The sequence below is a fragment of the Crocodylus porosus genome, unplaced genomic scaffold, assembly GCF_001723895.1.
Source record: "Crocodylus porosus isolate Cpor-Errol unplaced genomic scaffold, CroPor_comp1, whole genome shotgun sequence".
Lineage (NCBI taxonomy): Eukaryota > Metazoa > Chordata > Crocodylia > Crocodylidae > Crocodylus > Crocodylus porosus.
In genome coordinates this window covers 53,128,109-53,149,502 of record NW_017728906.1, presented here as the reverse complement: position 1 = coordinate 53,149,502, position 21,394 = coordinate 53,128,109, and the positions used below count along the sequence as shown (strand labels likewise).

Here is a 21,394-nt window from a genome sequence, read left to right as displayed (position 1 = left end):
CAAGTCCTAGCTCTGTGTCCGCCTTAGCTTTCCTGACAGCCCCCCTATAGGCCCGAGCAAAGGAGGTATACTCCTCTTTGGAGATAGCTCCCCGCTTCCACCAGGTATACGCTGCTTTTTTGGCAATCAGGCATTCCTGGATGCCCTTGGTGAGCCAGAGGGGCTTTCGGGCAGTCCTGGCCCCCTTGCTTTGTGTTGGGATGGTCACCCCTTGGACCCCGAGTATCATCTCCTTAGTTTGGGTTTCGCTTAGCCCTGCCCCCAGGACGGAGAAGGGGGAAGTCTCTGCAGCCAAGGGCTTTGGGCTGAGCAGGGCATCAGCCCACATGGGAGATGGGAAAGGATACCCATCCCCACTGCTCCAGCCCAGGGCTCTGTCTAGGCACTCAGGCAAGGGGACAATCCCCACCTGGGCAGATGCTGGTTTCCAGCTTGGGCCAGTCCCTGACTTGAGGGACTTCTTCCCTCACTCCCACCTGCATGTAAGTGACTCACACTGTCCTAGCCAAGTGGGGGAGGGTAGAAAACCTGCATAGGGCTGGGCTGCAGAGGGGGGAAGGGCGCTCTGTTTTCCTCCCACCTCAGGTACAGGTACAGGAAGGACCAGGTTTGACAGGTACAGGAAGGACCAGGGTTGTAAAACAGAGGCTTTGCTGCCTCCACTCTGTGGCAGCCTGGGGGTAGGGACAGCCCTGCTAAGCTGGAGTAGACAGAACAGGCCAAGGATAGTCCAGCCACCATGAGAGGGGTGCTTGGGAGTGGTGCAAAGCATCCTGGAATGCTGAGGAACTTGAGTCAGGAGGGGATCTGGGACAGATGTTTGCTAGGTGTTTTTAACCTAAAACAGTTTAGTCTGATACCACATCCATCCAGGTCTATCTTAAACTAGTTTTGGCCATTTTGAAACCAGTCTATGTTAACCAAACTTCTTTTCTGTTACAGTTTTAAAGTAGTTTCCAATCACTTATACTGGTTTGTGTGTAATTTCTGTCCATAACCACAAATGTGAACACCACTAAATTCTGGTTGCTATAAAAGTCTCTACAGAATCAATAAGTGAATGATAATCAACAAGAGGTGCTGTCACTGTTCCACAGAGTGTTTTTCAAACTATGTTGGTCAGTCATCTTTACCTCTGGGCTCTAGTTTTATATGCCAATTTTTCATTGAGGCTGGGAACTTACATAATAACTGGTGCCCTCTCTTTGAAGGTCTGTGTCAGTTTCCTTTTAGTTTCACATATGAAAATACTGATTCCACTGACTGATTCCACTGGCAAAACTCCCACTGATGATTTGAATAGTTTTAAGCTAGTATTTTATGCTAGTTAAAAACCATGTGGAACTCTCAACATTTTTTTTTTATTATTACCAACATATAATATGCCTAAAGGCAGAACAGGCCTATTTGGTTACATTTGCAAAGTGTTGGAAAACTACCAAGTTTTGATATGAGGGAATCTAACTTGTTTTAAATGGCCAGTATGAACAAGACTAGTAAAACAAAACTAGCACAGGCACGGGATAAGTATTTTTTTTTAAATGGTACTATCACTTGGGGTCATACACTGGCCCTTAAACTTTAACATGCTGAACTAAAACTATATGTTAATACTAGCCAATTGCCCATCAAGAATGACGTGGGGAGGGGGGAGCTGGGATGGAGTGCTGTCACTTAACCCCACCTGCTGCTGCTGTTCTGCTTCTTGCAGAGTGCTGCTGGCCTTGGCTCCCCCACCCCTTGTCTCGTCCTTGGCATGGCTTCGTGGCGACACTCCCCCATACTTGGAGCATGGTGGTGGAATCATGGAAGCGCTCCCCCACGCTTGAAGCACTCTGATTGGCTGTTTCTGTCAGCCAGTCAGAGGGTGAATGAAGTGTTACAGATAGACAGACAGACAAAAAGAATTAGGCTTTTATAATATTAGAAAGGTTTTCAAATACAATTTCCTAAATGAACTCACAGAGCCTGAAAAAAACCAAGAAGTAAAATGAGTTCAGAAGTCATGCAGTCGACAGCTGTAACCAGCCTGTGAGCTGTAATACTAGACAGTGACCCGGGGGGTGGGGGGGCAGGGGTCCCTGGCAGCTGATCACGTTGATGGGTGGGGTGGGGGAGGGTCCCCTGGGAGCCACTCGCACTGACCGGGGGGGATCCCCCCGCGACTGATATCACTCATCAAAAAGCAGCCACACCACTTCCGGAAAATCCGTGGCCAGTTCCAGAAGTGGCACAGCCACTTCTGCTGGTGGCCCCACTCCCTGGCTGGTGCTCCCAGGGGGAGCACCGGCACGCCCACCTGTCCCCCTGCCCATTGCCTAGACAGGGAGCATGGCTTGACAGGGGGTGCACCAGCACTCTCAGGGGGTGCACGTGCACCCCTGTGCACCCCCTACACATCGCCACTGGCTGTAACCATAGAAGTTGACTGCAGTTACTGAGCATCCATATCACTATGAGGAATAAAAGTCTAGTTCAGACTTCCATCAACTTCCATCTCTTTTCTAATCGCAGCTCTGCACAAGTTCATGAAAATGACTATAGAATGGTTTAAAATAGTTGAAAAAAAGGGAATACTATTTTTAGCTGCAGAACAATATTTGAGATATAAGGCATGTATTCTTTAAGTTAAAAAATAAATAAATACAGAACTAGAATCTGTATTAATGCTGTTTTCTGCCCTGCAGAAAAGAGCACCTTTTTCTCAATGGACTATATTCATTAGGTTTTCTTTGTGAAATCAAAGGACTTGTTAAATATCATGAACAGCTGACTAACTGCATCCCACTTCCTGAAGTTTCACTTGAAATGGGAAAATGGCAGCTAGAACAGATATTACATTTATAGTAATGGTACTGCAATAAATTGTCTCATATGAAGAGGAATCATGAATTGGTACCATGAGTACAGGTTCAAATTTTAAGTGTTCCTGGCACAAGAGAGAAAAATCAATCATAGTTCCTGCCTAATCCCTTATAAAACAGGAACACTTTCATTTTATGCATCTATTGTTTCATCTCCTGCATCTGAGAAGTGCTGGTAATTCACATTCTATATTCAAAAGTAAGGTACATAAATAATTTTGCAATCCTGAGATTATAGATAATGAATTAGTGTGGGAATCTCTTCTTTTTTGTTCTTTCCATTTCCATTGCTGCAGCAAGTTTACAGCTCATAAAAAGAAATGAATCTGACATAACCAGCTGACATACAAAACCTGACATAGTAAGTTTAGCATCCCAGCATGACAAAAAATGCTTACACATCTCGTTCAGTTTGGCCATGTCATCCTCAGACCTGCCTCACAACTCTCTATGGAATCAATGCAAGGCAGTTTCCTTGCTTTAAAAAGAGAGAGAGAGAGAAAAAAAAGGACCACAACTTCTTAAAACCATTAGTGGAGCTTACTACTTGCAATGAAACTGAAGTCTGACATGGGAACCCTGACAGCACCGAAACCCTGACAGAATTAACTGAAACTTGTTTTGCTAAATTTGTACATAAAAATGAACAAATGAGAGATGTCTGCTTTGCTTGAATTGATCCATCCCTGGCAGGTTTTGACAGAGGCATGGCTAGCTGACTAATCTGCCTATCTTTTGATCTGATTGATCTTTTGATTCAATCTAGCAAAATCAAGGGGGTTATCTTAGTCCTGTCTAGAAAAGTGGTTCTCAACTGCTTGAGACTTGAGGAACTCCTCATTAGACTTGAGGCACCTCTTGGAAAATGTCAGCTCTTAGTTTTGACAGTTTTTTTGAAAACGGGAAAATAATAGATAAGTTCTTCTACTGCAAAGAACTCGGAAAGACTATGACACGTCAGAATTTGTTCAACACTAGGGATTCCTATTTGAAATCTCTGGATTTATCTTGTGAATAATTTTTGCACACCTAACAGTGTTAACACTGACTGGCACTATGCAGGACCCTCGAAAGGACTCCAAAGCAGCCCAGGATGCCATGGCATCTTGGTTGAGAATCACTGGTCTAAATGGAGTTGTTCCCTGAATATCAGGTCTTATTTTTATGGACGTACTAGTCTATGCTGCAGGGCAGGGGGTTTTCCACCATCAGCTTTTGATGTATATTTTCTGTAAAACAATGGTTTGTAAAAAAGGCACTTGGGAAAAATAAAGGGGTAAAAAAACCGCACCAAAATTAATTCAGATATTCCTTCCTCTTCTATTAACTATATGTTCCTTTTTCTGATCCATTACTTGACAGCACTAATAGTCTTTCCCTTCCAATGAAAGAGGAACATTTTTGAAGTGCCCTAATTACTAATTGAATTAAAGGTACAGACAGAAGTGACAAATTTCACTTGATTTGGCCACAGAAAGCAGTTTATAGCTTTAACCAAACACAAGTGCACAGCTGCAAACAGCTTGAAAAATGGCTGATCAGTTGAAAATCTAACCCCTAATTGCATGAGGTATCAGATAAAAACATTTCAAAATGTAGCATCTTTTGTAACATGTGTCTACTGAGCAATCAGCCTGTTGCTGTTTACTAATGGGAGTGGAGAAAGGGAGCAGAGGGAGTTCAATCTAGGTGTTTTTCAGCACCCCAGAGGGTGGAGTGGGTGTACTGGAGACCCACGGGGGGAGGGGGGCAAGGATCCAACTCACTCACCCCAAATCTCAGCACCAATTGGGAAGCCCCAAGAACAAGCCCCTTCCCATTCTGAAAATAGCAAGCACTGGCAGAGAGCCCTGGCCCATGCTATGGGAACCTGGCTGCAGACTCCTAGCCCATAGCTAAATTCCCCTCCCCCTGGAACCAACAGCAAAGTTCTGTTTGGTCTAAGATAAGACTGTAACTCTTTGCAGAAATTGTTCTGAGTTATACCTGGGAGCTGCACTTCTTTCTACACTCTAACGGTGCTTAAAAAGAATAATTTTAAACACTTTCTATAAACAAATGGGCAGTACATCTTAATGCATCTTGCAGAGGGAGCATACCAGACCACAGAAAGAAAGGAATGAAAAAATGAGTGAAAATCAGAGCAACCACTTTTCTTGTTTCATATATCTAGACAGAGATAGTCAAAGGATGTCGAGTGGATTCAGGTCCCCTACTTCTGTTTCACCTTTTTAAATGTACATCTGTAAAATCATTTCAAGTACAACCACACTGAAATACTTACAGACTCCTGAAGCAGGTTTTCTCTTTAGTTCTTGAATTAAATGGTTGATTGCTGTCCAGTTGACAGTTAATTCTTCTAATTTTTTCTAGAATAGGAAAGTAAGGCATCTATAAGCATTAAGAAAAGAAGTAGCATTTCCTGTTTGAAAGACTAGTCTGTGATACTGTCACTTCAAACATATATTAATACCTTTTCTACAGCACGCTTGCTGTCATTTCATGTCCAGATGTAGTATCACTATCACTGTATAAATAGAGCATTTCCATACTTTGAGACTATACGACTTCACAAATCTTGACACTTGAAGTAATTTGTAGTAATGAGGGTAAGGGGGATAACTTATATCCAAGTGAGGATATATATATTAGTTTTGATTTATCCAAGTTTTATTAGCAGGAATTTGGGTTGTTTGTGATGTTTAACAAGCAGTGCATCTAAAGCGGACTTAAAACATTTTTTTCTATGCACAATAATGGCATGACTTTAAAATTTCATTTCTCAAGATATTTCAGAACCATAGCTAGAGTCATATAAATTGGTATAAGTGACCAAAAACCAGTCTGTGGTGGCCAGAACCAGAGGGGTTACTATCACAAGCAATAAATACATGCTTTTGGAGACATCCAGGCAGTTGTCTAGCAGTTAAGATTAGCTAATGCAAAGCTTGCAAGTTTGCAACCTGCAAGTGGAATTTGTCTGTCCCAGTTTAACCAAAGTGTTGAATCTAACTGTTTGCATTTATCATGGGATTGACTGGGCCCCCAAAATAAGCAAAACTACAAGATTAGCTGATTTAATAGGTTTTTTAAAAGTCAGCCATAACAAGATCTGACCACCTAATATAATTAGCACATACCAAGGAATCCAAGGAATAGGAAACCAAGGGGCTGAGCTTGGGCAGAGTAATGCTAATTTCAAACCTCAAAGTAATGTAGTGTAATTTGCTTATTGGATGAACCTGAGTTCAGGCGGTAAACTTTCATGATAATTTCTAACATCTTTTAATCCCATAGGGTAACAGCTATAGGGCAAGATTGTGAGTGGCTCTAAAATCAACAGATTAGCATAAGTTAAGGCATAAAGCAATGCGTGTGTCAAGTAACCAGTTTGAAGGACAGGACAGAAGAACCATTGCTGTACCAAGCCTGGACCCCAGACTCCCAGTGTGAGCGAGGACTGGATCCTGACCAAGGGACCTTCCCAGTGACCCATGAGACAGCGTTGATCAGGGACACCTGACTTCACTGGAATATCTTGGCACACACCTGGCATAAAGGGACTGCTGATAAGTTGCCAACCCCATGTGGGAACTCTTTGTCATTTTGTCTATCTGTTGTTATTATTTATCATTAGCTCTTTATTATTGTACTATTTGTTTGTCGCATTAACCTTTCTGTTAACTGTTGTATGCTAACCTATAAGTAAACTTGCCTTTACTTCACTCCCGACTCACTACCTTGATCCCAAACACAGCAGCTTAACACTCACAGCACCTAGCCAGCCTGTGACACCAGTCTACACCCATAACAGAACAGAAGTTCAATGCACATAGACTGGTTTAAAAATGGAGGAACCCGTCTATGTAGACATGGACTGATGTGCACTCAAACTTAATCTGATTTAGGTTAGACCAGTCTCTCAAACTTCTGTACCAGATCCCGCTATTGATTCATGTTAGGTCACTGTTTGCTAGCATGTCAGGTGCCTTTGTGGCCCCTGGCTAAACTCCCCTCACAGTGAGATGCACTAGTACTTGCTATGTACTCAGATGCTCTGACTGATTGCTTCTTGGAGCTCAGCACCAGTGGCAGCTGGCAGCATAACGTTCCTGGTGGTCTAGGAGGGTCGCGCTGGGTAGCAGGGAAAGGAGAACTCCCCAACCTCCTGCTGTCGCTTGCCATTCACTGGTGCTCTGAGGAGTCTAATGCTTCCCTCAGCAGATCTCCCCTTGCACACACCTCCTAAACTGCTCCATGTGCCCTGCTGCCAGCTGCCACTGGTACCACAGCTCATGCAGGGACACAGACCTCCTCTGGCTGGAGGCAGGGCTGAGAGTTTGTGCTGGCTTGGTTCTGTGACAGCCTGGGGGCAGGGCCCACTGGGAAGCTTTGAGGAGTGGCCCCAACCTACCGATCTCAGTCAGGGCAGGCAGCCTGCATCCTTTCCTCACCAATGGGCAAGCATGTGTTCTGATTGCTCCCGATATAACCTATGCCTTTCACGGAAACCCGTGTAGTTTGATCAATTCTGCCCTTGGCTTTTTTAATGTCTGTACCTAGTCTGAGTGAGTTTGCACCACTGGAATACGGAGAAATTTTGCTCAGAAGTGCTACAGCTGCCTTTAAACCTATCTAGGGTGACCATATGTCCTGGACTGGCTGAGACAGTTCCATATTGCAGAGGCTGGTCCTGGCCGGTTGGTGAAAATAAATGTCCTGGGTGTGAGGCTGAGTGGTAGGAGCTGTGAGATAGGAAGCCTTATTAACACCAATTATGTGACAGGTGATTGTTAACACCTGTGAAGTAAAGAGCAGTGGGTAATTAACTGGCCATTGACTCCCTGAAACAATGAGGGTGCCGGGGGCAGGGGCTGGGACTAGGTTGCACCTTGGATTTCACATTGTCTGTATAATCACTCTAAACCTGTCTGCTATAGGGATCAGGATATTGTCTGTTGTAAGCTTAAACTAATGTTTATTTTTATTTAGGCCAAGGAATGGGAGGGAATTCCACTTTTGGGGAGAGAAGGTAACCCATTTTTTCTAGCAGTTTGATTTTAAAACTGAATTTAATGTGCTCAGAGTTTGGAAGAAATCCAAGTGTACCCAGATTAGTGGGCAGAGATCAGGAGAAACAAAACAAGGATGCATGATACCATATGACTCTTCACGTTATCAGATAGATATCATCATCACATACATGCTGTTTCTGAGTGCAGCATGGTGAAGATAGCATGTTTGCATACATACGCATACACACACAGATAAATAGACAGGCTTCTATTTGGGCTCAAGACTGTTCAGCCCATTTTAATCCTAAAAACTTATCCCAGAAATAAAGCTGAAAACAGGTCACAAACCAATTTAATAACTATTCATTAAATAATGAGAGAGAAATATTAAAAAATAAAAAGATTATGCAACTGGTATCTAGACCAGGAGTTCCCAATATTTTTCTCCGTAATTCCATGCCTATGCTCATGATCCCACTGTCTCTCTGGACATGAACCCATTCATTAAGCATCAGGACCCTACTTCAGGTTGTAAATGCTATTTGGAAAGATGTATTGTTACTGCTGACCTCAACTAAAGTAACTTCATTTACTCATTCATTCAGAAGGAGAAGAACAGAGACTCATTGCAATTCTGAGAGGGTATAAAATGTGTATGTCATGGACTGTAGGAGAAGTTATATTTGATCCTCTGTAGAATATGCAAAGGAATACAAAGACAAAAAAGAAAAAAAAAACCCATCAAAGTACTTCAACAGGTCAACTAATCCAAAACCCCTACTCAAGACATGATCACCTTTGTTTCAACACTTTAGGTCAAGTTCCATCTAAACTGCTCTTACAATCTCTGAAGAATGGAGATTCTATAACCTTGCTCGGTAATCTGTTCAAATGCTTTACCACTCTAATAGTTAGCAAGTTCTTCATAATATCCAACCTACATTTCCCTTCTTGCTATTTAAGAACAAAATATTTCTTGTCCTCTGTAGCCAAAGAGAACAGCCTCTATTCTTTTTGTGACCGCCCTTCATATTTGAAGACTGTTATCAAATCCCTTCCCCAGTCTTCTCTTCTGCTGACTGAATAGTTACATTTCTCTCAATCTTTTATCATAAAACATGTTTACTAGACCTCTAATAATTTTTTGTTGCTTTCCACTGGACTTTTTCTAATGTGTCTATGACTTTCCTTGGAGAGTGGTATCTGAAATTGAACTGAATATTCCAAATGAGGCTTAAGCATTGTGGAAAAAGAGTGGATGAATCACTTCTCTCAGCTTGCAGACAACAAATCTGTTAATACAGCTCCATATACCATTAGCCTTTTTGCAATGAGAACATGCTGGTGACTCATAATTTGCAATCCAACATACAGGTCCATTTCAACAGTACTTAAGCCTAGCCAGTAATTCCCCAATTTGTATTAGAACATGTGATTGTTCTATCTTATGTTCAGGACTTGGTGTGGTTCTTACTGAATTTCATTTGACTAATTTCAAACCATCCCATTTTCCAAAATTTCTGCAACACCATCTGGTATAGTGTCATCTGTAAATTCGCTCAATGTGCACTTAATTCTAAACTCCAAATCACTAATGAAGACCCAGACCCAGGACCCAAACCCCTGGGAAACCCCAGCCAATGCCTCCTCTCAATTTGCATCTCATTTGGCCCTGCTTACTTAACAGTAAGGTAGATTTGCGGCTTATGGATTAACCAGAGTAGATATATAACTGTATATATAGCACAAGCTTTTGTGACCTGAAGCTACAGCATCTGATAAAGTGAGCTTCTGCTCACAAAGGCTTGTCCTATATATGTCTACATAGATATAGATATCTATATATGCCATGTATAGATAGATATATCAATCTATACAGATATGGAGATCCATCTACTACTTTGGTTAGTCTATAAGGTGAAAATCTACCCTGCCTGTTATTTGCTTTCAGACTAATATGCCTGACTACTAAGGCTGTGCAAAATTTCAATGGTTGTTTCATTTCAATGCTGTTTTGAAATATTTTGAGCTCAAAATAGTGAAAACAAAATGAAACACATGGATTTGAAACAGCCTCAAAAGGAAATAAGGCCAGTTGAAACATTATGAAAGTTTAAAAACGTTTTGAGTTTCGAAGCAGCAGCCGGGTGGTGGGAGACAGGGGAGAGCCAGGTCTGTGCTCTGCAGCCCCATATGGCTCAGCCTGGCGGGGAATGCTCCGACGGGCTCCTCCAGCCCCATGGAACTCAGCCCGGTAGTGGAATGCGGGCAGAGCCAGGGCTGCACTCTGCCTCCTGCCACCGGGCTGAGTTCCACAGAGCTGTGAGCCGCTGGAACCCAAGTCTGTTGCGGGGGGGGGGGGGGCACAGTGCAGTCCCAGGGCTGCACCCCACACACCGCACCAGGCTGCAAGCTGCTGGGACCTCTTCTAGCAAGCTCCAGTATACAGGCCGGGGCAGATCAGCTGGTGCAAGGACCTGCAGTGCTGATCCTGGGGTGGGGGAGGGACCCTGCAGCTGATGTGCCCTGGGCCTGAATGCTACTCCAGCTAGCTCTGTTATGGGGCCAGGGCAGATCAGCTCGTGCGGGGACCTCCCCTCCCAGATTGGCATGCTTGCCCCCTGCCCACTCCCCATGCTGCCAGCGGGGCACCAAGGGACTTGCAACCCCCTGGGACCTGAACTTAGTGTGGGGAGAAGAGCACAGCCCCAGGCCTGCACCCTACTTCCCACACTGGGCTGTAAGCCACTGGGACCCCACACTGGTGGCACAGGAAGTGAGTGGCGGGGCAGGTGTGCAAATCTGGGGTGCGGAGGGTCCCCGCATAAGCTAATCTGCCCTGGCCCTGTACCAGAGCTGGCTGGAGGAGGGTGTGGGTCCAGGAGAGATCAGATGGTGCGGGGACCCTCCCCCTCTCCGGGATCAAGGCAGCTGATCTACCCCGGCCCTGTGCCACTGGCCCCAGGCTGCAGCACCTGTATTCTATCATCTGGCAGGCAGATTGGGGGCCTGCTGATGCTCCCAGGAGGGCTGCCGGGGCTGTGCCAGAGTCCTTTCAGGGGTGCAAACCCCCAAGCTGCCTGCCAGGTGACAGGAGCTGGTTGCTGCTGCTTGGGACCAATGGCAGCATTGATCTTCCTGGCACCAGTCCCAGGTGGCTGCACCTAGCTTCTGTCATTTGGCAAGCAGACTGGTGGTTTGCACCCCTGGGTGGATTCTGGCACAGCCCCAGCAGCCCTCCCGGGGGTGCCAGCAGGCCCCCAATCTGCCTGCCTGCCATAAGAAGTATGGGTGAAACATTGAAAAAGCATTGAAACAGCAAAACAGTTTTGACAAAACAAAACAGAACAGTGGTTTTGAAAAGAAACTGTTCTGTTGAAACACTGAAACTGAAGCCAAATTGGAACGGTGCTGTTTGGCACATCCCAACTAAGTACCTCTCTGTACAAGCCGTACTTAACTTACAACATTTTGAGTCACAACATTTCGCACTTACAATGTTTATAAATTGAAACCTTGTTTCAATTTTCTGATGTCAGTTTTGACTTTACAACACTTGATCCAATGTGATGCCACACCAGAGAACAAGTTCTCTGCATGGCCCATCTCCCTGGAGAACATCTGTCCAAACTTCCTTGGACACTTTCTTTAAGAAAACAGACAAGACTCTATAAAAACCTGCAGCCAAAACTCCTAAGGAGACTCCAGTCAAGAACCCTTCAAAAAGTCCAACCAATAGCCCTTCAAAAAGTTTAGCAAAGTCACCTCAAAGAAGTCCCAACAAATCAATGTGATTGCTATGTATAATATGAATATATTAATGTAGCTATATTACTCATCTATAACTGAGTACAAAATTCTCAGTTATTTTTGGTGAAAATAGGGTATGAGACCTTGGTTTAAGAACCAACCCCCCATTTATAACATAGTTTTCTATGGGAAAATTTGTTCCGAGTTGCAACATTTCAACTTAAGACATGGGTTTCAGGAACCAATTGTGTCATAAGTCCGAGGACTGCCTATTCTTCAAAATATCCAGATTCTTCAAGTCAAAAATAGACAACCTACCTCCCATAGGCCAGATCGGGCCTACAGAGTCATTTCATTTGGCCTGCAAACATGGGGCTTTGGCAATGGAGGTTTTCAGCAGCAGTTGGTTACCCCTGCCACTGCAGGGAAAAGCAATGGCAATGCAGGTTTCCCCATGTTCCTATGGGGAAAATGGCAGTGACAAGCACTTTCCTTGCGTCTCCATGGAGGAAAGTGGCAACTGCAGGTGTTTTCCTTGTGCCACTGTGGGGAAAGTGGTGATGGTGGCTAGGTCTTAAAACCAACCCACCCACCCATTTCTGACCCAAACTGGTTCAATCTGGCCTACAGCCTTAAAAGTTTGCCCATCACTGTTCTAAGTAAATCTCTCACCTGTAACCTGAGGGTCACAATGGAGAGTAAGCTAAATATGAGCCAACAGTGTGCCCTTGTTGTGAAGAAGGCTAACGGCATACTGGGCTGCATTAGTAGCAGTCTTGCCAGCAGATCAAGAGAAGTGATTATTTCCCTCTATTCAGCACTGGTGAGGCCACATCTGGAGTATTGCATTTAGTTTTAGCCCCCAACTACAGTAAGAATGTGGACAAGCTGGAAAGAGTCCAGCAGAGGACAACAAAAATGGTTAGGGAGTAGTTAGGGGGCTGAGGCACATGACTTCTGAAGAAAGGCTGAAGGAACTGGGCTTATTTAGTCTGGAGAAGAGAAGACTGATTTAATAGAAGTCTTCAAGTACCTGAGGGGTGGTTCCAAAGAGGATGGAGCACATAAAAACTGAAGCAGAAGGTGGCAGATGACAGAACAAGGAGTGGTGGTCTCAAGCTGCATTAAGGGAAGTTTTGGTTAGATATTAGGAAGACCTTTCTTACTAGAAGGGCAGTAAAACACTGGAACAGGTTACCCAAGGAGGTGGTAGACTTCCTATCCTTGGAGGTTTTTAAGACCTGGCTAAACAAAGGTTTGGCTGAGATGACCTAGTTGAGGATGGTTCTGCTTTGAGCAGGAGGTTGGATTAGATAACCTGCTGAGGTCCCTTCCAACCCTAGTTTTCTATGATTCTATGATTTGGCTACTCTAAACTCCAAATTCTTGAATCCACAACAATCCACCAGTTTGTAAAACTTAATTAAATGCAATAGCTGTTGTGTATATTTAGAAACCTTTTAAAACAGTAAATTGACTTTAAATTTAGGCACAGGTTGTAGTGCAGAAGGTTCAGAAACTCACAGCTATGGTAGCACCAGAACATCTGTATCAAGATGCAAATATAAAGGAAGGCACTGTATAATGGTCCGAGTACAGGACTAAGAACAAAGAAAATAAGGTTATTCATGTGGTCTGACTCCTAATATTATGTTAGGAAAGACAGTTGGTTTCCCTCTCATCACATAAGTATATGTATACATATTGCATATATAATATATATTGCATATGTTCACACTTCTGCCTCAGTTTTTATATTTGTAAGCTTGGGGTAAGACATAAGCTAAATCTTGGTAGTGGGAAGATAGATAAAGTACTTGAACATGTAATACTTGAACCCACAGTTACTAACCACTTGATCACAGTACCTAGCTGACATTGTGATCTATGCTCTATGTATAATTATTACCACTGACACATTATAAATGAAACAGACACTCACAAGTTCCCAAATTAGGTTATTTAATAAAATGTCTCTCAAAACTGTAAAAAAAAAAAGTCACAGGAATAAATAAAGTATTTTTTGTTAAGGATTCACATTTTCTATTTAATTCTCTACCATGTCTATTGTCATCTACTCAATGACCTTTGTATAAGGCAACCTCAAGTCTGCCAAACTTTACGCTCATTGCTGAAAATAATTGTTCAGCCCTAGCCCACAAAATTAACATTACAGTTCATACTTTTCTCAAAATGTATTAAACATGGTTCATGATACTGGCACCAAACTGTCACTCTAACTTTTAGTGATATAACTATGAAATCTCCTTAACATCACCAAGCAACATTTATATAATACCATTGGCTTAAGGCAGTGCTTTCTAAATACATGAGAGAAGAAAAAAAAAACAGTTCCCTGATCCTAGGAACTTTGAGGGCTACAAACAAAACAATTGTTGAAGCATGCTTAATTAATGAGCTAATAAGTTACTAGCATCTTGTAACTTAAAATTGAAACATTATTTGAAACATAATTCTCTACAAGCATGGCAGTTGATATATCATGTTCTGCCATCAGGAATTCATGGAAAAAAACATAGAAAAAACTGTAAAGGAAAATAAGCTAGATAATGAAAAGCTTATCAAAGAACAACTCATCCATGTCTGACAAGATTTTTGTATGGAAAGGACAGACAATATATTTAAATGATCAAAACTGTATTTACTAGACAGTCATTTTGATGGTAGCGAAACATTAAGGCATCTAGTAAAATTATATGGTCATATACAGAAAATGTGGCAAAATGTTTATTTGAAAAGGTAGATGGTTTAATTTAGGTAATTAAAAACAGTTGAGAGAATGAAACATCTCTACCTGCAATTGACTGTAACAGAAAATGACTAATAATGCTGTCATTTTGCAGTTCATATCTGATTAAATGATAGCTGGCAGATTGTAATTGCCCTCTTGTGTTCTTGTCCTCAGTTATTATTTTGTGTCAAAGGTTGGAAGAAATGAACTCATGACGAGAAAAAGGAAGGAAATAACATCTTGCTTTATTGCATTCCAAGTAATAAAGTGAAGAAAAAAGTACTGTTCTAAAAAGCCTAAAGTGTTTGTGAATCAACTGGGCCAGCACTTCTGATAATCATCAGAAGAAAACGATGTGGACATTAGCAGGAATCCTGTATACTGGTTATGCACAGAGCATATTAACATTCATCAGAGAAGTTTATAGATAAGTTTTGAGACTTAGTTTAATAGACGTGAGGCAGGCAGTACTAATTATTGTTTAGGGTGTTCAACAGTGATCACTTTGAAGACCTAGTTTTCCATTGCTTACAGTTTGCTAGGTTTTAACAGCTAGTACCCACCATGCTTTGAAGGTGTGGCTTAACAATAGTCAGAAGGTAGCACTTGTGTCAGTGATATGCCTTTTGCTACCTCTATGAAAATCCACTCAAATTCACCCAGTTAGAGGCCTTTAAACACAACTCGCACATACTCAGTAGAGACATGCTAGATCTTGATCATCTCCAAAGACTCTATTCTCTTCTCATGCTTCACTCTTACTATTCCTAGTACTGGTTACACTGTGCATGGGCCACATCTTTAGAGCAGGGGTGTCAAATTCACGAGGCCCCATGGACCAGAGAAGTAGTGCAGGGTCAATCTGTGGGTTGGCCTGGGCCTGCTGACCAGCCCCATTCACCAGATCCTATGTAGAGGGCTAGTCTGGAGCACATGCCACATTCCGCACAGGATCTGGCCCTGTGTGCCGCAAGCAGTGGAGGTCTAGTCCAAGATGCAAGGGAGACACCAGGACCTGGATGATAGGATACTTGGGCTGGATCCAGTTCTTGGGCCATATTTTTGACTCTCTTGCTTTAAAGAAATTGGGTAGACACTAGCCAGAGGTTATAGGGGCTCAACAAGGACCTTACAATGGATGCTTTGGTTTGGAATGGGGGTGATAATTAGTAAGACTGGGACTGATATTTGGGGAAGAAAAGTTTGGACTGGCTCAGTTGTGCTTTGAATGAGGGAAGAGTCCTGTTGAAAAAACAACTATATGTTATTGTGTACTTTTGTATTATATCCTGATGCATAAACACAGGAGTCAGAAATAAGATTGTACGGCAGTCTTAGTCCTGACTTTTACTAGATGTTGAGTACTTAACTTTACACCTTTACCAAGTTATTCTAAAGTAACTTTTCTCATACACAGTTTGATCTAAAACCAGGAGAAATTAACTATTATTGGTTAAATTGTAGAGAAAGTTATCTCTGCACTGTCCTTAAAATACATCTTTGGGTTTATAAATAATGATTAATACCAGAATCTACTAAAGAAGGACAACTTAGTAAAAGAGCTGGAAACCAGAAAAACTAAAACATTAAGAAAGTAATTCCAGATCCCTGGCATAGTATATTCCCAATTCTGTGACTTACTACACAATAAAGCGTTTACCTTAACAGAGTGGTCAATTAACTGACTGATAGGATATAATGAAAAAAGTGAAATGCAATTAGAGGTCGACTAGAAATGAAATATTTAATTTTCAACCAATAGTTACTAACTTATGGTTAATCAATAGAGGCAACATTTTGTATCATTGTCCAAACTACTACTCAAGACAGGCCACTACTGAAAACTGGACAAGGGCAGATCTAATTACATTCCAGTAAAATTATTATTAGGCCTGCTAATGTCAAAAGGATGTAGGTACATGTGAACATGTACAGTGATATGTACCATAATTTATTAAACCCGGTTGGTCATTTCTAAATAAAAAGGCTGTAGTTAAACCAACTCCTAGAGCATAGCAATTTCTATTCTGGGTTCTCATACACAGGCTAGCATACAAACTAAATGCCAAAGAAGCATGTATTCATAGGCTGTTGCTATTGGTGCTAACACCTTACTTGTTAAGATTTGAAGCAAGGTCTGGAGACTGTAACTGCATTCATACCAAGTTTATACATGCAATTATCACACTGAGACCTTTGTTCCATCATCCACTTAATGTACAGATGACAAGTTCCTATTCAGAACAATAATAGCTGCCCTGTTAGCCAAGAAAAATGAACAATACCAACTCTAAACTGTATTTGTACACTTTCATTAGGATCCTATTAGCTTTAAAACACCTTGAATTCACCTCTATGGGTATTTTTGAAAGGTTTCCAATTCTAAGTTGTAAAGAGAATTCATCATTTTTAAAAAGAACAGACAGCAAGGGGGAAACAGTTCTCAACTTCTCTGGGGGGAGAGAAAAGAAACCAAAATATTATTAAATATATATTAATTATTGATGTGGAGATGAAGAGGATTTTTCTTTTCATGTAAGTGGATATTTGTTGGTAGTATTTAAAGGAGTCTTAAAAAAAATTAAGTGGTAGAGAAATAAAATATATTTCAGACAACTAAATACTAGCTGCAGAACCAAAAGGGAAATTCTCTGTAAGGTCACATATAGTAACGGTAACATGGTTTGCAAGGACAAACTGCTTCTGTATAATAAGGTTATTGACCTGTGCAGGTTTAGAGAAGCTATCAATATGAGGTTGAACATTGCTATCTCTCCACCCTGCAAGAGGCAGTTGTAATAGAAATAGGACAAATCAATAAATGACTATTAGATGCTCCAATGGACATTTTATCAAAGTGTCTAGTAATAATTTGCTGCCTATTACAAAAAGTAAGCAATCAAGTATGCATGAAATAGCATGTGTCACCAAGCTATACTTCATCACTCTGTCTGAAGGTAACAACCTGAATGATGACATCCCTTCTCTTATATCAAAGATAGGTGGACTTTAATGGGGAGGCTGGTGATGACCTCCACCAGTCAGTCATTCTCAACCTTTTTAGATCTCTTGGAAATGGCAGAACCTAGCTTACACTCATTTTTTGATTATGGAAAAACAGTCAAATAATTATTCTGTTTCAAAGAACTCAAAGACCACAGTAGGTCAGAATGTTTTTGAGACCTTGGGTGTCTATTTGAAGCATCTTCCAGGTCACATATAGGTGTCTGCACACCTAAGAGTGCTAATTTTGTGTGCCACCCTTAAAAGGATCTGACCATACCCTGACTGGCCTGGGAAGAGTAATGGCCTTTATTCTTTAGTATTTTGTATGACACTGTGACCTCTTTAAACCAATACCCATAAGGAAAGAGATGTAGAAGTTGAACTCCTGAAAGAAAGCAAATTCCTTAGCAAAGGGTATTCAGATTCAACCTCATTCTCCTCCCTCTAAGTACAAACAAAAATCTAGAAAAGGATGCTCTTCGACTTGCTCTTAATTCCCTTTACAAAGGAACCTTTTTCACAGGAGGTACATAAACCTCCTTCAGACCATTGAAACTACTTTAAAAGAAATTATCTGATGTTAACTATGAGGTGAAAAAAATGCTTTAAAGTTGTTTCTAACATAAACTACTTTTTTGACTAGGTAGGAGAACACCAAAAGAAGAACTTGCTGTTACAACATACAATTATTTCTAACTGTGAGCATAACATTATTCCTGGCTATGCTATCACAGAACAGAGCCAATACTAGTATCCAAGCGCTTTCATTGATTTTAAAACAGAGCACATCAAGGACAAGTGTACAACATGGGAAGCATATCCCATTATGCAGTAATGGATATTACGAAAGGTTGCTTCATTACCTTTAGAGGATGAGTGGCTTGTTTTTCCTTATATAAAAGATGCCCTCTAGACAAAATCCCTTCCACATTCAGCTGTTTATCTTGAACTGCTGCTTCTGTTTCCTGGAAAACAAAAACACACACTGTGTATATTAGCCATAGAATGATCAATTAAATCACAAAATATTAAATCTCCATAGGCAGCTGTATACACCCAATAGATTAGTTTCTGTTTTGAATGTCGATTTACAGAAGTAGCAACCATGGACAAATGGGGTCAATGAAAAATAAAAGGGGATTAAAAAAAGAATAAAATAAACCAGTATGTCCTGTCAGGCATGAAGGTCCCAATAAAACTAGTATAAAATCCAGCATAAATTCACAATAGAAAGAACAGGCATCTCAAATCTGTTTCAAACTGCCTCATTGCCCTATTTTACATTAAAAAAATATTGGGAAAGAGTAGAAGAAATATCTTATCCCTACCGTACAGGACACCTTGCTCATTTGATCAAGTGCTGTTGAGTAATTTATGCAAATCTCTCAACATTTTATAATGCAACATTCAAACTTGATAAAACCAAAACAGCTGACTAAAAACAGAACTCCTAAAACCATATTTAGGCATCTGTTATTAGAGAGAAGGAAGAGGAGTACTGGATTCACAAAAAATTCCACATTTTCAAGTTTTCTAAAGGCTTCCAAGTTGTCTACGAAAATATGCACTAAGTGGAACACTGCTCATAGGTAGTTTAAAAGCACACAAAATCCTTTGACGTTTGAACTAAAAAGAAGGTGAAGAAAAGAAATTTTGCACACAGTGTGAAATATTTGGGCTCCATTCTTCAATTTGAAGAGAGTAACAAATGAGATAGAAAAATGGAGCAATATCTGAGAGATCCAACTGAGTTTAGGGATTTTTTCTTCTCCTTTCTCCCTCTAATCTGTAGTTTGGGTAAACTTTAGCTTGCCCAAATGGGTTTCTATTTTCTGCTTGCAATGCCAGCGGCCATTCGATGACTCTCCATCTTTATTTTCTGCCCACAATCTAAGTCATCATTACTTTGACAGCAGACAAAATTGTATGCCAAGCTCTTCACTGTTTAGATGAATTGTATGCCACCACATTTCGTTGATGGAAATCTGTAAAATGCTACTACTTTTCCCTTTGGTCTGCATTTCACTTGTTCAAATCAATGTCATTCTTCACCTCAAAGGACCATATCCTTCCTCAGTTTTAAACTATCACCAGAAACGGAATCTAAAATGCTTTCTTGAAATTCTGTATGCAAAATGTTCGGAACAGTACAGTAAAATTACCCTTTATGTCCAGAAATCCACAGCTTTCGAAAAGTTGTTTATCAATCCAAAATAAGACAAAACCTGTCAAGTTTCTTGCAGGGCTATTTTAAATACTTGCATGCAATTGATTCTGGTTATCCATTTGCAATTTGAATGAAAGATTCCAAAGATTCTTGCTCTGAAATTACGGCTGGTTTATTTTTGCCACACATCACTATATATCTCTCTCATTTCCTTCACCTTCTTCCCCCCTAAAAGTAAGAATTCCTATCCTTTTTGACACAACATTAGTCCAATCTCATAATTCTTAAACCTCACAGAATGGAAGAACAATTATCAAAGGGAATTTTAGTAATGAAAGGTATTTCTTCATGTTATATTTTTGTGTGTGCGCATCTATGGATATACACAACATGAAAGAAATTCCGTAACATGAACAGAAATTAGAAATAAGCAGGGATCCTTTTTTCTACAGGTTTAAAAAAAATCTCTGATTTTTGGATTAAAAAAAGTAAACCAAAAATCAATGTTTTTCCATGATTAAAATGAAACACCAGCATATACATCTCCCTATATTGTTTCATTTTAATCATGGGAAAATGTGGATTTTGGGTTACTTTTTAAAATCTGAAAATTGGGGATGTTTTTTAAATCAGAGAAAACCAGGATTCCTGGAAATAAGAAATAGTGATTATAAGCACTTGAAAATATCATGCTAGATCTCTCACACCCAATATATGAAGTAGCTGAACTTGAAACATTTGTAGAAGGATGGGAAATTCCAACACAACAATGGGATCACAAAAATACTTTAGGCATTCAAAGTTCCCTGTCAAGGAAACACCTTCTTAGCTACTTACAGACATGGAAAAAAAAAAAAGAAAAATTGGTGCTTTACTGTATGCTTGGCATGCTCCTGCACCAAGTGCTTGCCTAAATTCTGTATAGATCGACTGCTACAACAGGGCTTTTTTCCACTTTTATCTAACAGCTGATTTAATTAGCTTTCTTCAAAAACACCAAAAAACCCTGCTCAAGTGCTCAATCTATACAGACGCTGTGGAGCGGAGTCTAACCAACATGCTGCCTCTTTTGGTAAAGTGCTGTTTTATTTTTATTTTTTTCCAGGTCTCTCAGCACCTATTATCTCTACCAACACTCCTTAGACAAGAGAAAACATTCCAGGAGTGCCTTTCACAGAGTCTTTATCAAACCACTGGCTTGACTTAGTATGCAAGTAATCAATAAAGGATATTCATAAAATACTGTTTTCAGGATTTACAGAGGTGTCAGAATGGTGCTGTTCCACAGTCTATGCAAGCAATTTTCAGGCTAGCAACACATTATAATTTACTAAGCACACATGCACATACAATGAGTAAGTTTAGAAAAGAAAGCTCAAGAGCTACAATAATAGCTCCAAATCCTTTCACAGGTTTTAACATAGTCATGTAAGAAAGACTGTCCCTGGCCACGTGTACTGTATTTAACCTGAATACAAGATGACCCTCCAATATTTAGATTCTGTATATAGAAAATGTATAAATTTGTTACAGTTTTCATATAATCTAATTATTGGAGGTTTGCCTTGAATTTGTCCCTCTCCCACTGCTTCAACAGGGAAAATAAATCTGGGGGGTGGGGTTAAAGTAGCCCCACTGCCCTCTGTTCCCCACCATCTTTTTCCCCCTGCAGCCTCTTCTTCTTATAGTCACACCCTGATCTCCCTGAGAACATGGAAGCGAGAGACAAATTTGAAAACACTGACCTTGAAATAAATCTACTTGTAATAATTTGCATATAGCAAAATGATTACAGGTACCCACAGACTTGGTTCATCCAGAATTGATAGTTTACCTTTTT

The 21,394-nt window shown here is 40.9% G+C and overlaps 1 protein-coding gene across 8 annotated transcripts in view; it reads right to left on the bottom strand.

Annotated features, from left to right (window-relative positions):
* The window catches only part of DMD (dystrophin), a 1,922,593-nt gene that overhangs the window by 599,658 nt on the left and 1,301,541 nt on the right, over window positions 1–21,394 (bottom strand). For all 8 annotated transcript variants that reach the window (XM_019529123.1, XM_019529125.1, XM_019529122.1 and 5 more), the window contains 2 exons: window positions 18,251–18,352; window positions 5,149–5,233 (listed from right to left, as the gene is read on the bottom strand). In XM_019529123.1, the coding sequence (XP_019384668.1) occupies window positions 5,149–5,233; window positions 18,251–18,352 (187 nt within the window). The remainder of the gene's footprint in view (window positions 1–5,148; window positions 5,234–18,250; window positions 18,353–21,394) is intronic.